This window comes from Nipponia nippon, unplaced genomic scaffold (assembly GCF_047370975.1).
Source record: "Nipponia nippon isolate SJK-2023a ecotype South Korea unplaced genomic scaffold, ASM4737097v1 scaffold_7, whole genome shotgun sequence".
Taxonomy (NCBI): domain Eukaryota; kingdom Metazoa; phylum Chordata; class Aves; order Pelecaniformes; family Threskiornithidae; genus Nipponia; species Nipponia nippon.
The window spans coordinates 14,022,083-14,036,056 of NW_028262391.1; the positions used below are offsets into that span (position 1 = coordinate 14,022,083).

The 13,974-nt window shown below is 48.6% G+C and overlaps 1 protein-coding gene across 3 annotated transcripts in view; it reads left to right on the plus strand.

The window, feature by feature from the left end:
* Positions 1 to 11,061: 11,061 nt before the first annotated feature.
* Positions 11,062 to 13,974, plus strand: part of CCDC50 (coiled-coil domain containing 50) — a 44,045-nt gene continuing 41,132 nt past the window's right edge. For all 3 annotated transcript variants that reach the window (XM_087740145.1, XM_087740147.1, XM_087740148.1), the window contains exon 1: positions 11,062 to 11,248. In XM_087740145.1, coding sequence (XP_087596271.1) covers positions 11,200 to 11,248 — 49 coding nt within the window. In that variant the 5' untranslated portion in view covers positions 11,062 to 11,199. The remainder of the gene's footprint in view (positions 11,249 to 13,974) is intronic.

The following is a 13,974-nucleotide window of genomic DNA, read 5'->3' on the forward strand; positions in this document are numbered from 1 at the left end:
CCAGGGTGGACAATAGTAGCTCTGACTCAAAAACATATTCTTAAGGGAAGATCAAGTCCAGTTTTACTTGGTATTAAAGAGCTTTCCAGGTTCCTACTAGTCTGTCCTGAGATCTGCTGTGAAATTGGGTTTGCTTTGATATAGACGGTGGTTTTCCCCATCTCATCTAAGTCTATGCAGAATCCATAGATCTCGGACTGTTTTTTCCTACCCTTGGCTGTGAGGCATCATGGGCTATTGGCAGGCTCTTTCAGGAAGATGAGATATTCCCTGGGATTTCCTGTCACTGCAGAGAAACTTCAGTTCTGGGTCACTGTGATTGTTCAGCCCTGAAAGCAACTGACACATATAGCGTGCAAGTCCTTTCAAGTGAGGGCCCTGGTGAAGGTGAAGGACTGCCATTCTACATTTACATACTAGAAGGCAGATTACTGCATGCTGTGAGCGAGTGGGTGGATAGAAGCCTGATAGCCACTGCCAGATGCTAGTGGACTGTTTGCATTTGTTGCTGTTACGAGATGGTTGATTTGAAGTGTTGGGTTCTGTAAGACTCCTACCTGGAAAATTCCTTTGCTTTTAGTGTATCCGTCTGCGTGCTGGAAATGCTGTTGAGTTTTGTTGTTCTTACACATTTTATTCTCCATAGAAAAACAGCATAGTCTCCATATTCTCCCTATTACTTCATTCAGTGTTAATGTCTTCTACATCATCCCCTGAGCACTTGTGTCTAGAGCTCAGAGATAGCAACAATGTGAAGATGGGAGCTCCATCTCTACCTCCCATGGTCCTAGTCTGTCTAAGCCTCTTCATGTAGAAGTTTCTCTGTTTATAAAGCTACGCAGACTTCAGGTAATCAAACTGGAAAATCAACAAGGGTGGACAAAACCAACCAATCCAGAGGGCAGGAATGGAGAAGACTTGGACCAAGCAGCTGAGATGCCACTAAACTCAGCTGTGCCAGCTCTGAGTGTGAGAGAGATGAGTACACCTCTCAGGGCCCTGAGGATGTTAACAGTCCTGAGCAGCCTCAGCTGGGGCCTCCACCCACCCTCTCTACCCATAGGCTGAGAATCTCCATTTAAGCTCAGCCCTGGATCACCTCTTTCTGACTGAGCTATTTTGGAGGAATGCTGGTCTGCAGCTCAGCTATGTCTTTGCCTGCCCATTGCCCCTACAGATCTGGACCCAGACCTGCAGGTTGACTTCCCTACTTGAGTTCAGACATGTTCCATCAGTGTGGACCTGTCTGGTGTTCACTGGGCTGTGTTTGACCCTGGTTGCTATCATCAGGCTTGATTCTGACTAGTGGATTGACTTCCAGCTTGACCCTGGATCTGCCTTGTCATCATGGGCTTCTCTGATCATTGGGTCTCTTGGCTGAATCTGGCTGCTGTCTCTGGGCCTGCCCTGCTTGCATCCCTTGGGATAGGTCCCTGTCCTGCTGGCAGTATCACTGCACTTGGCTCCCTGTTCCCTAGGGAGTGGCTGACTCTTGCTGCTCTCAGATGTCATCTTCCTCAAAATGTTCAGCTTCTTTCTGTGCATAAACTCCTCTGCCGGGTAGATTAGTAGATCTTGGAGCAGTGAAGGCTTTCAGGTATGTTATACAAAATCCCAATTTCTCTGAAGTCACTTTGGGTTTTGCTGTTAGCTCTAACGAAGCTAAGACTGCCTCTAGAAGAGATGCAGTCACCAAATAACCTAATCTTAGTTTAACCCCAAAGCAGTAATGTTTACTGTTTCAGAGTAAGTCTCAGACAAGGGGTATTCAGTATGGGTTTTGGGTGACTTGTAAGATGCAGGAGGCAGTGTTGAGCTGCTGAAAGCAGCAGAACATGAAAGAGCTACTTTCCAGAGCCAGCTTGGAGTGGCAGGTTTCCAAACCACTTTGTATGCTGTACATTTGGGGTTTGGAGAGAGGGAGGATATTTTTTTCTTTTCCAGAGCTTCCTAAGAACACATGAAAACATCATATGCAACATGTATTTCAGGTGAGCCTCAACAGTGTCCATGGGCTTTGCTGTGGTCTTATGGTCTTCCACTTAACCATAGTTTGCTTGGTCCCAAAGCAAACAACCTGCTGTGGAAGGACCTGTCAGGGAAGAGCCTTTACTTAACGTTGGGAGAAAGGGTATATGAACTGTCCTGTAACCTCTGCACCAAGGATGGGACCTGGCTGTAACCAGGTAGTCTCAGCTGGTGGAAACAGGATTTTATACTGTGCAGTACATATGGGGAGACTCATGTATTGCTGTTTTCTTGCCTAGAGTGTTTCTAAGAATAAGATGAGGGCGTGGAATGACAGACAAATTTGGAAATGAGGAGGGGACATCTCTTGTAGAGGGAAAGGCAGGGTGGGGGCTTGACAGCCCCACCAAAGCAGGGAGAAGCTGGTGAGCTTTTAGCAGGCAAGAAAGAGGAGCTGCCCTCACAGCAGGGGTGAAGTGAGCTTCATACACAATGTCAGAAAGGCAGCAGTCATTTTGCTCCCCATCCTGGGCAGTGACTTAGTGTACCCCCCGTCCCACCACATGCCTCTATCACCTGTGTCTATTCACATGCCCAACAAATTGTTTCCATCTTCTGTAGCCAAGTCCCTTCTCTCTTCCACAATGTCTGCCTTTCTTGCCTGTATCACCATTGTAGACCTGACACCATTTGTCTCTTCTATGTTCCTATTGCATCTATCTGCTCCTCTGTGTCTCCAACTGTGCTTCACCTGGTAGGAATCAGAGTACTGAATTCCACCCTGTCCTCTTCAGCCTTCATCCCTTACATGTTTAATATCTGATTTCTCTTCTGCCTGTGTCACTTTTACCCTGGTGTGAACTTGAGAGGACAAAACCCACTCCAGCCCTGTTATGTAAAGTACTACTGGAAGGCGCTCAGGTACTCTGCTGATGTGTGGTGCAAAGTGCCTGACAGAACAGCTTGGCTGCACAGAAAGGAATTAAAATAATGTGCACACAAGCCAGGAGAGCAGGCACCCCCCTTGCAGCTCCCTGAGAGGAGGTAGTGCATAATGGGGAGGGAGATGTAATTATAAAATGAGATGCACTGTTCCTTAGGGGATTGTTAAAACCAGTCAATATTTATGAAGCTTTTAGTCTGACTCATGCAATTTGTTCCCCCTTCTATGTGCTTGTCTTTGGGACTCAGCTGTTGCTTGGCCTGTTATTGCTGCAAAATTAGATGCTATGGTTTAACTGTCTCTTTGCTTAGAGAAAGAAAAGGGAAAAGTCCAAGGCAGAGTGTAAAGTGTCTCAAGTTGTCACCTCACTGCAAGCAACCAAGGGAGCACACAGAGGGAAGCATCACCAGCTCCCATCAGATGAAGAAGAGAAGCAGTTCCTCGTGGTTAAGTCAGCAGAGGGTAAGAAGTGTAGCTGGGCTGCCTGCTTGGCTTTCACATCCACTCTGGGGGCTGTCAGGAAACCATTTAACTTCTTAGGGAATGAGCCAGCTCCAAAGTGTCCTTCTGGAGTGAGGGGCTGAAAGAGTAATGCAGGAATGTGAAAGCATGGGATGTGGGAGGAGGCAGCCCATGGAAAGAAAGCAGGGAGCAGAGGCAGTTGTAGCACTGTTCTCCCCTCTGCCTTATAATCCTGAGCTGGAGCACCTCCTCCAGACTGGATCTCAGTCCCCCATCCCTACTGACCAAGAGTTACTTGGTTGAGGTTCCTGGTGAGGAGATGAGGACATTGTAGAAAACCTTTCTGCTTTGAAATGTGCTGTGACCTGCTGGTCTCAAAGTAATTTTCAGTGATGCTCCTGAATAGTAAATAATGGTGTGGCTGTGTAGGGACTAATCTGACCCCTGTGCTAGGACAGTGTCCTGAAGAGGCATGATCTGGAATGACCTGGTTATACCATCAGATTTACCCTGAGCTTGATCCCCCTCTGTTCTGACTCACCTTCTGCAGGCCCCGAGTTCATCCTGGATGATGAGTGTAAGCAATGCCTCTGAACTTAGCAGGGACACTGAGTGCTAAGTGATGCTGTGGGGTGTCTTTGCAAGAGTAGCATCACCCTATGGAAGCTAGTCTTCCTAGGCCCCCAGTAAAGGCAGTGGAAGTAGGAAGGCTGAGTGATTTGGAGCAGGAGTCTGCCTGGTTTTCTGGAGAACCTCTTCCCTCTCCATCATTAGAGAACAGTCACTTGTGGAAATGGTAAGTGAGGTAACAAAATAGTACATGGCCAACAAGAGGTGATATCTAGAGCTGGGACTTGCCCTCCACAAATGCTGTTACAAGCCCTGCCAATAGTGGCAGACGTTGGCTCATTTAATCTTTCTAGAGGATAGATATCAGTGGCCATTATCACTTATGTGAGCATGCAAAGCCAGGAGGACCCAAAGTGGTGGTCTGGCATGTAGCTTCTGATGGAGCTTGCCACTATCTAGATGGAGGGGAAAGTAAGGGAAACCAAGCATGAGATGTGTTATCTCTACTGAGTAGCAGCAGGCTGTGCTAGGCTGCCTGAGCTTGTCCCCAGGGAGCTGATGCATCTCCCCGATGAGGTGGAGACCCTAGCTTGGCCACCAAAAAGCCATATGTGCACATTAGTGTGGCACTTGGGATGGGCTAATTAGCCTGGCTTCTGTGTGAAATTGCCAGGGTAGCTGTGCTGGTTCTGGGGTAGCTTCTGCAGAGCTAGCACATCTCCACAGGGCGCTGCCTGTCTGCATGGAGTTGTCTTCAGAAAGCCCTAGTCCCCCAGCACTTCCAAGGCTGCTGTTGGTGAGGCACTGTGTCCTCCAGACTGTGCTGCAGCCACCAGCTGGTAAAATTCGCTGGCTGCTGTACAGGCTCATGTGGACTTGGCAGCTCCCAGTGTGACCGCAGAGCAATGAGCTGCCTCTTGATTTTTCTTGTTGCAGATGTTGGGCTGAAGATACTCAATGCAACCTGCATCAGGGAACTCTGCAAGGATGCTTTGGTGTGGTCGGGAACCACCATATGGGAATGAGTGTGTGCCTCCATCTGTCTCTGAATGTTTCCCCTGAATTTTGCACACTTCCTTCTACTTTAATCAGCCATTCTCAGTAAGTCTAAACTGAATGTACCTGTACTACTTTGGGTAACATGGACAAGGCTGGGTGATTTCCTGCTAAAAATGCTGGCTGGGGCACTTTTAAGGTTGTGGAGGTCAACCCTGTCTACTAACAGTGCCAACTTTCACGCTGTCGTTCCCCTTTCTCCTTCTCTCAGTTCCCATCATCTGGCCTTTTGTTTTATTGAGAAATGTTACCCATTTTTTGGAAAACTCTCACTACAGTTCACCCAAGAGAGGGCTTAGAGGGTACACAGATCCATTTTGTTTTGAGGAAATTTGCACAGGCAACCATAATCCTTGCATTTCCAAGAGCTTGTCTTCTTAGCTAGCTCTTCATTTGCACCCAGGGCGGCTGAGACTCTTCTGCACATGCAAAATAGTGCTCTGTTGAGTGAACTCCAACACTTTGTGGATGTAAACTTGCATATACAGAATCATGACTAGAAATGAGGGATCTAACTGAGACTGTAGGACATATTCAGCCCTCACCTTTTGGCTTCCTTGCCACCCTGCAGCTTGGGAAACAAGGCAGCAGAAGTGATAACACTTTTTTTTAACCAGAAAAGGATGGGCTGGTGGAAATCAAAATAGGTGATTTTTAGGTAGGTTTATTAATTTTGCAGAGTGGAATATAGCAAACTCACTGCTAGGCGAGAACAGCACCGATTTCAGCCCCCACCAAACTCCCTCTAACATCAGTGTGGTGAGGTTTCATCCAGGCAGTAATGACTGAATAACTGAGAACTGGCCAAGGTGCTTCACCACTACCTGCCACTTTTATTATTGTGCCTCCATTGTGCAGGCTTGCAGGTAGCTCCCTGCGGAGCACTAAGTGAATTACAAATATCTGTTCTGGCGGGTCTGTTCTGACCTATAAGAGTAAAGGAAAGATGCAGAGCAGATGAGGGAAAAAGAAAGTAGCAAGTGTACCACTTTTAGTATTACTTCTCACTTTTATTGGTAAAGGAGATTTTTTGGAAGGCATTTAGTCTCTTTTGCTGATGTGGAACTTAACACTGTTTCACTTGGAAAAGCAAAAAAAATCACCAAAACTACAACCCTTGCAAATGTATATGTAAAACTGTGGGCAGAGATGCAAAGCTAATTTGCACCTTGCAGTTTCCAGGGTAGCCTATACAAACATCTGATCTGTGCAGATAACCAAGTTGTGAGCAGCATTGTACCTGACTTCAGATTACATGGGTTCTCTCTCTAACTTGAAAGTCAACAAAAGCTTTTGTTCTGTAAATGCACAGCTCATGATTTTCCTAGTGCCCCTCGTTATATTACATGTAAGCACAAGTTTAGTTTTCTTTGTTCATTCTTTGCAATCACCCCATTCATTACCCCTGGTGTGCTTTATAATACCTTAATCTTTGCAGGCTCCTGCTCTCCTTGTCCTTCAGGGAGCCTGAATTCCCACAGGCACTATTCAGCTACCTATGGAAATTGCACACCTGCTTCTTGGTGCTCTGTGCCAATGCTGTAATGTTCGCTTCCTCTCACTGGCCTCTTCTGGCACAGGACTTCAAAACTCTCTTGAAGTGCATCTTAGCTTAGAAATGCAGGGATGTTAATGACTAAAGTGGGTCAAAGAGGAGAAAAACAAAAGTGTGTGTCCCCAGCTCAGGTGAGAAGGAAGGTCAATCCCCTGGCTTCAGTCACCACTGACCCACAGTGGTTGGGCATGGGTTTGTGTGGCACCTGATACCATGAGACAGCTAGAATAATTTTTTCCACCCCTTTGCATTGACCATTAACTGATGCACACATTCTTGCCTGCAGGATCATTATCCTTTGTGTCTGTTCCCACAGCAGCCTCATCAGTTGGAAGTTAGCCTTGCCATCATTAAGGAAACTTTAACAAAGACTGTTCTGTTGAAAGTGAACATCTTGATGAGGCCTAATTTATTTCACAGTTGTTGTTGTCCTGTTGACCTAAAATGATAGCAGGACACTTGGAGAGGTGCCCAGTTTATTTAAGAAGCAAGCACAAAATTGTCTCTCCCTGCCTGCAGGAAGAGCTTAGTGGCATAAGGCACTCCTAGCTCCTGGTCCCAATGCTCTGCCTGGCAGCTCCTGCCCCTAAAAGCTGGCTGTGGCTTTTCTGAGGGCCAGTCCAGATAGTGTTGGTTTTATCTGTTTTTAACAGTTCCAGCCGCTGCTTTGCACATCCCCTCAGAAGTGTTTTTGGTGCTGTGAGAGCTGGGATAGCATTGTGTGGTGCACCAGGGTGACAATCTGGGTACATTCCAGGACTAGCATGTATTTGGGGGCACGATCATATGCCTGGGTGCAGGTAGGGAAAGTGCCCAGTCCTGGGGCTCCCTGGGGTTTAAGACTTGTGTGGTGGTATGGTCCCAGCTGCAGTGCCATCTCTGAGCCCCTGCCCACAGCTGTCTGCTGGAGCACACTCCTCACTGACCATGGTGTGCCTGGTATACCCGATTTGCCATGGAGAATGGCTGCTGGAAAGCACAGAGCCAAACAAGGTGACAATGCAAGGACAAGGGGCCAGGGTTGCAGGTTGCAGCAAGGGGAAGTCCACCTGGATATAAGGAAAAAAAAAATCACAATGAGTAAAGAATGGACCAGGAGCTCAGAGAAGTGGTGTGATCTCTAGCCTTGGAGATTTTCAAAACTTACCTGGGCAAGGCACTAAGTAACCTCATCAGATTTTGATGCCAGTCCTGCTTTGAGCAGGGGGTTGGACTAGAGCCCTGCAAATTCCCTCCTGAGTGAAGTTACTCCGTGAGAGAAGAGTTAGAGGCGTGTGCTGTGCACTTCAGCTCAAATTCAGCATCAGCTTCCCAGTTGCTTTTGTCCTGGGAAATGAGATGGGCTTGTCTTCCAACAGAAGCTCCTGTGAGATTAAGTACCTGCTTTTATAAAAGACTGAACTGTTGTCATCTTATTATCTTAAAGTGGTTAGTCTTCCCAGCTTTATTGGGATTAATCTACCCACTGCAACATATACCATTTGTCAAGCTAGATGCTGTACGATTTGCAGAGGAAAAGCTGATGTTGGTCTAGCAGAACTAACACCTTCCATGCTTTTTGCCTAGAAGGAGCAGCTTTTAGATGCAAGTGAGAGCCTGGAGGGTGATTTGAGACCCACCACAATGAGAAGCCCTTTGGGAGCATAACATATGCCGCTGCAGTGTTAGCATTACATCAGTAACTCATTCCCTGGATCCTGTTTAGTTCCCTCTCATGCAGTCCCCCTGTGGTCATTTTTGGGTTTTTTTGTAGCTGTCTTTGAAACCTTCTATAGCCTTCAAGTGATTCATGCAATCTTCCAATCTCTGAGAATTCAGCTGAATACATCTCAAAAATCAAGCTAAAAGATGAGAGGGAAGTCCAATGTCAAGAATGCAAAAAAAAAAAAAAAAAAAAAAGCTTGCGTTGGTGTGTAGGACCCTGCCTTAAGGAACACGATTTTGCTGGTGTTACCCCTCCCGGGAGCATGTTCCAGCCTTTCTGTGCTCTGACAGCTAGAGCTGTTCCCCTCGTTTCCAGCACCAAGAAAATAATGTCACTTGCACTGTCTGCCTGTAGTTTCCTTGGGTCCTAGCAGAGCTCACTATCCAACTGCTATTACTGAGCTTCAGTAGATTTTGCAAGAACGAGTACATTTGCATGATTAAGGGAGCCACTGGAAGACATAAGGAGCCACATAATTTGTGTAGTAGAAACCTGAACCTGGGATCCTCAGGAACTACTCTGCTGTGACCCTGAGAATCAGGTACCAGATCTTGCTTTAGTGAAGCTACACATAGCCAGGCACGTAGTTCTCCCTTAACAGCAGCCAAAGTCACATCAATCCAACATGGTATCTCTTGAATACAGTGCAGATTATTACTAATTTATGTTGCTGGTTTTGGCCCTAGCCAGACAACGTAATATGATACAAATTCATTACTGAAGACTGGAGCAAAAAGCTGTGTGCATAGAGTAAAATGCAGGATCACTGGGATGGACAGATTAAAAGTTGGGTTATGAAGTCGGCTGTTGCATTAAAGCTGCTGTGTAAATGTGAATGATTCAGGCTTTCAACTTCTGCTGCTTTGTATTGAATACCTTATACTGAGAGAAGGGCAGGAGAAAACCATATTCTGGTTTTGGAAAGTCAGATTGGTATGTTCTGTGCCACTTCGGTATCTTCCTGGTTGCTTGGGCTCTACTTTTGTCCAATAATAAATGTTTATTCAGAAAAAAGAAAATCTTGATTAGTAAAGGGAGAAGGATGTCCAGAGGAATATACTGACTTCAGGAAAACTCAAATTTAGGAGAAACTGGAAGTGGACTTTTAGACCCTTCCTCAGCATGGAGCTGGCTGAAGCACCGGGATAATTTGTGAGCTTGTGTTGAATGGCAGGGGGATTAGAGAGAGGAGCTGGGCAGAGCTGGGACTGTCACAGAAAATAATCTGTGTGAGCTGCCCCTTGGAGGGCCAAGACCCTGTGACTAATCCCCATCTGTATGATCATATGGAGCACCTGTGTAGTGGGAGCCATCCTGTGCACCACTCACCTCTCCGTAAAATGGTACAACGGCCTTCTAGGCAGAAGGCTCATCAGCTCTCAGCATGTGGTAGCACATGAGATGTGTGCTAGGTGCGTGTAAGTGAGAAGGGACCATAAATATAGACAAGTCAGTGACTTTTTCTGTGGAGAAGGCTGTGTGGTTGAAGGAAAGGTAAAGGCAGTCAGATTAAAGACAAAGTCTATGCATACCTGCTTTGGGGATGATGAAGCATCATTCCAAAGGGGCAGAATTAAGGACAGTTCCTGAGTTTCAGAAAACAGGGCTGGAAAATTCTGGAGTAGCACACAGCTAACCCTCTGGAAATTGAGTCTTTTTTTGCAGTCTGTTTCTTCCATTGTTTTTACTTTTTAATAAAATTGAGATTATTATTCCCTTTGCTGGTTTTTTTTTCTGAGATCTCACACCCTGCTATGTCTCCCTCTGAGCTCCCATCCCAGTTCCCCAGGGCACAGAGCTCCCTGGAGCCTGTTGGAGAGTGGGAGCAGGAGACAGGCTCAGCCCCCCCCTCACCCCTGCTTCCCCGTGCCCAGCAGTGGTGCAGGGGCCACGGGACGTTAGAATAGGAGCTGGGGACAGTTATTTCAAATGTGGCAATATATTGATTTCATCTGCTTCTTGCATACCCCTAAGATACATGCTTATTTGTGATCAAAACACTAAATGGTCTACATGAGTGACTGGCTGTGCTGAGCACAGCCCGGCGCAGCTCAGACATCCCCAAATCCTCTTCCTCTTATCTCCTCCCCTTTTCCCAGAGGACATCATCTCATACTGTTTCTTTGCTGCTGGAAAACAAAGGAGGACCGCAGCTGGAAGCCCTCCCCATCCCTGCTGGCTCTAACCCGTATGTGGTAGAGTGTTACTGGGGCTCAAAGGCCTCTCAAGGTGCTCCTTGGCCAGAAATCTCTCGTCCGCGCTGCCCTCCTTGAGACGTGCCCGTCCCAACAGACAAACTCATCGCATCCCGCTTGCTTCCCCTCCCTGAAGGACAAGGGGGGCCCTTTGGCGACTGCGGCAGCCGCCGAGCCGCTGACTCGTTTGAGGCTCGACCTGGGCACGGTGTCATTGCCCAGCCCGGCGGGACACATGCGAGCACTGGGGTCGGGTGGCCCGGGAAGGAGGAGCGGGGGCAGAGACACCCGGATCCGTCACGGGAAAGCGCCGGGGGACCCGAGTTGTCCGAGCGGTTTGAAAAGCCGCTCCGGCGGTAACAGGGGGTCCCCAGGCCCCCCTCCGAACAAAAGGGGGGAAAAAAAAAAAAGTAAAATTAACTATAAATAAAGGCGCCGGGAGGGTGCCTGTCCTGCTGAACTCCGACTCGAGCACCGCTGGAGAAGGGGAGGGGGAAACCCCCCGGCCCCCGGCCCCCCGCCCACCTCCCCGGGGGAGCGGGGCGGCGAGCGGCGGCCCCGCCCCGCCCCGCCCCGCCCCGCCGCTTTCTGTCCCCTCTCCCGCGCCGTACGGCCGGGCGCGCCGGCTCCATCCGCTGGCAACTTTGTAGCGCGGGGCGCGGGCGGCGCTGCCGCGGCTCTGCCCTCACCCGGGGGGCGAGGGCAGACCCCTCCCGGCCGTGGCCCGAGCGTACCCCACCCCACCATGGCCGGGATCGGCATCGACCACTCCAAGCTGCCCGGAGTCAAAGAAGGTAGGGGTCACCCCGGGGGGGACCGGACGGGGGGCGGGGGCGGGGGCGCGGAGCCGGGCCCCGGGCGGGGGAAGCTGGACGGGACGGGGCGGTTGGGGGGAATTGGGGGAAGGAAGGGGAGAAACTCTTTTTTTTTTTTTTTTTTTTTTTTTTTTAATTATTATTTTAAATTTACCGGGGGCGGGTTGGGGAGCCGGGGGGCGGAGGGGGCTCCGTGCTCCGGCCGCGACACGGACGCGCGGGGCGGGCGGGCTGCGCGGGGCCTTTCGGGGTTTGCGGGAGCCGTCCCGCTTTGCCGTGCGTTGTCTTTGACGGCCGTGCAGGGTCGGAGGGAGGGGAGGCGGAGGGCTGGCGGGGAAGAAGTAGCGTTAGCTTGACGGAGAGCCGCGGCCGCCCTCCCAGCCCGGAGCCCGGCTCCCCTCCGCGGGGTTGCGCGGCGGCGGCCGGGCGGGGAAGCGCCGCTTCTCCCCGGGAGAAGGCGAGGAGCGGCGCTGGGGGAGGGGGCCAGCCCTTTGTCTGCGCCGGGGCCGAGGCCGCCGCCGGCGCTTCTGCTCCGCTCCGCTCCCCCCCGCCGCGCCCGGCCGCCACGGGGCTAAGCCGGGCTGTGAAATCGCCGGGAGACCCTTCGGGGTATTGGCATGCAAATATGTTCCTCGCAGTTGTGGCTCGGCTGGGTTCGGAGGCTCCGCTCAGAGCGCTGATAAATGAGAGCAGAACTGTGAATATCCGTAAATTTGGTGATTTGAGGGGGACTGGCGATGTTCAAGTCCCGCTTAAAAATACTTGAGCCTACGGGGTTTTTGTGAAGACTTTGCCCTGCATTGAGCTTTGTAGCACCAAGCAGCCTCCTGCAGCATCCCGGTGTGCCCCAGGAGTGCAGGGGAAGGGTGGGCTGTAAGCGGTCCCGCTCGCTTTCTGGGTGTCCGGCTGCGTGTGGCTGCCGGTTTAGCCTGTGCTCGGTACAGAGATTCACCTTCAGTTGGGCCAGGTTGGCCTTAGCTTCCCTGTTAGAGTATCTGCTTCACATGTGTGCCTTTAAGGTTAATTAAAGGTGCCCTGGAGCCAGTTTGCGTTTAAAAAGCTTTGTACGAGGTAGAGTCTGTTCTTTCTGACAGTGAAAGAAATCTGTAGAAGCTCTGTCAAAATCAAGTTATTTTAGATTTGCGCTGTAGTAATGGAGAGCACTGCATGCCTGTCTAAATACAACCAAAATTCCTTAAAGTTGTTTTCCTTGCCACTGGCTATTTCTTTTTCTTTTTTTAAATTTCCATTCTTACAAAATAGCAAGTGTGAATTTGATGATTCAGCTAGTCAAGAGTAGAAGGCATATGTCTGTGTAGGGAGCTGGAGGTTCCTTTTGACCTCTCGTCATCTTTTAATGCTTCACTCCTTAGTGCTACTGGAAGAAAAGTAATACCCATGTGCTGAAGTTTTAGCGGTTAATGTTGGTCCTATTAAGTCATTAGCAAAATTGTTATTGGTCATTTTAGTGTGGTCAAGATCTCATCCTTAGAATCTGTCCACACATGATTACTCAAGAAAATTAATCCAATTATCCTTCCCAGTGGGTTGATTAAAGTGAATTAAATCCCTGTGTAGATGTTCTTATTCAAAATTCAAGTAGCCTTGATTTGATTTAGCTTGGTTCATTTTTGAAGTGAACTAACTGGACTGAGTTAAGGTCGCTTACATGCGGCATGAAAGTATGTTTACAGGGTTGCAATGTAGCTCAACCAGTCCTTGGTAAATTTGCACCTATGGTTAGCGTGGATTAAGTTTCAAGATTGTCATGGTACAACAATCTTTTGTTACCTGATAGCAATTGGATTAAAGTAGTGTCCCAGGACAGCTCCAGCGTGCAAAGTATATGAGGCCTGAGCCGTGTTCTGCAAAGCCTCAGGCATGTTTCACGCTTTTAGTTTAGTGACATCATTTGTTTTTTATTGTGGAAAGTGTTGAAACTGAGCTATGCTTTGGATTAGATCTTTTCATGCTTGGTGTTAATGCCAACCAAGGAAAGAAACGCATTGCCTTCCATACCTAGGGAAATATTTATTGTTCCTGATACAGAAATCACTGTTGATCCTTCTGGAAAAACATTCCCTTTTTTCATTTCGGGTAAAGGTCAGCTTAGTCATTCATTAACAATGAAGAACGTGGTTTTGGTTTGAGTACTTTGGTCTTTGCCAGCTCCCCTTTGGGAGGAGAGGTGCGGTGTCCAGGTTCTCCCTGGCTGCAGGTAGCTGGGACCGCTGCGAGACAGCATCATCCTCTTCTGGTGTGGGCTCAAAAAAACTCTTCTACAAGTGAGGTTGTTACTATGCAATGATCGCAGTGAAAATCTGATAACTGTAGCTAGGTGCTGCAGGAAGCCTCTCTTCTTGTGTTTACTTTCTTTTTTATCTTTAAAAGCATTTATATTAGCTGAAGGCCTGATATAGATGGCCTTTTGCCAGTGAAAACTGCCTCAGCAGGTCCAGTTTATTTTGTGGGCGGGGGTTTACCGGTGTAAAATACACCCCCAAAGCACACTCTTTCTAGTATAAACTAGACCTTGGTGCTGCAGCCTGGGGTTACAGAGCCATTTTTCCATGGGCAGTAAAGCGGTTGTTCTGACCACTGTGGTCAGTAAAGCTCTTAAGTTATTTGCTGAAGGTTTTGGTGTTAGTTGCAAACTGTGGGCTGAGTTTCTCTGCCTGTATTTCTATTCGCCTTTCAAGTGTGTG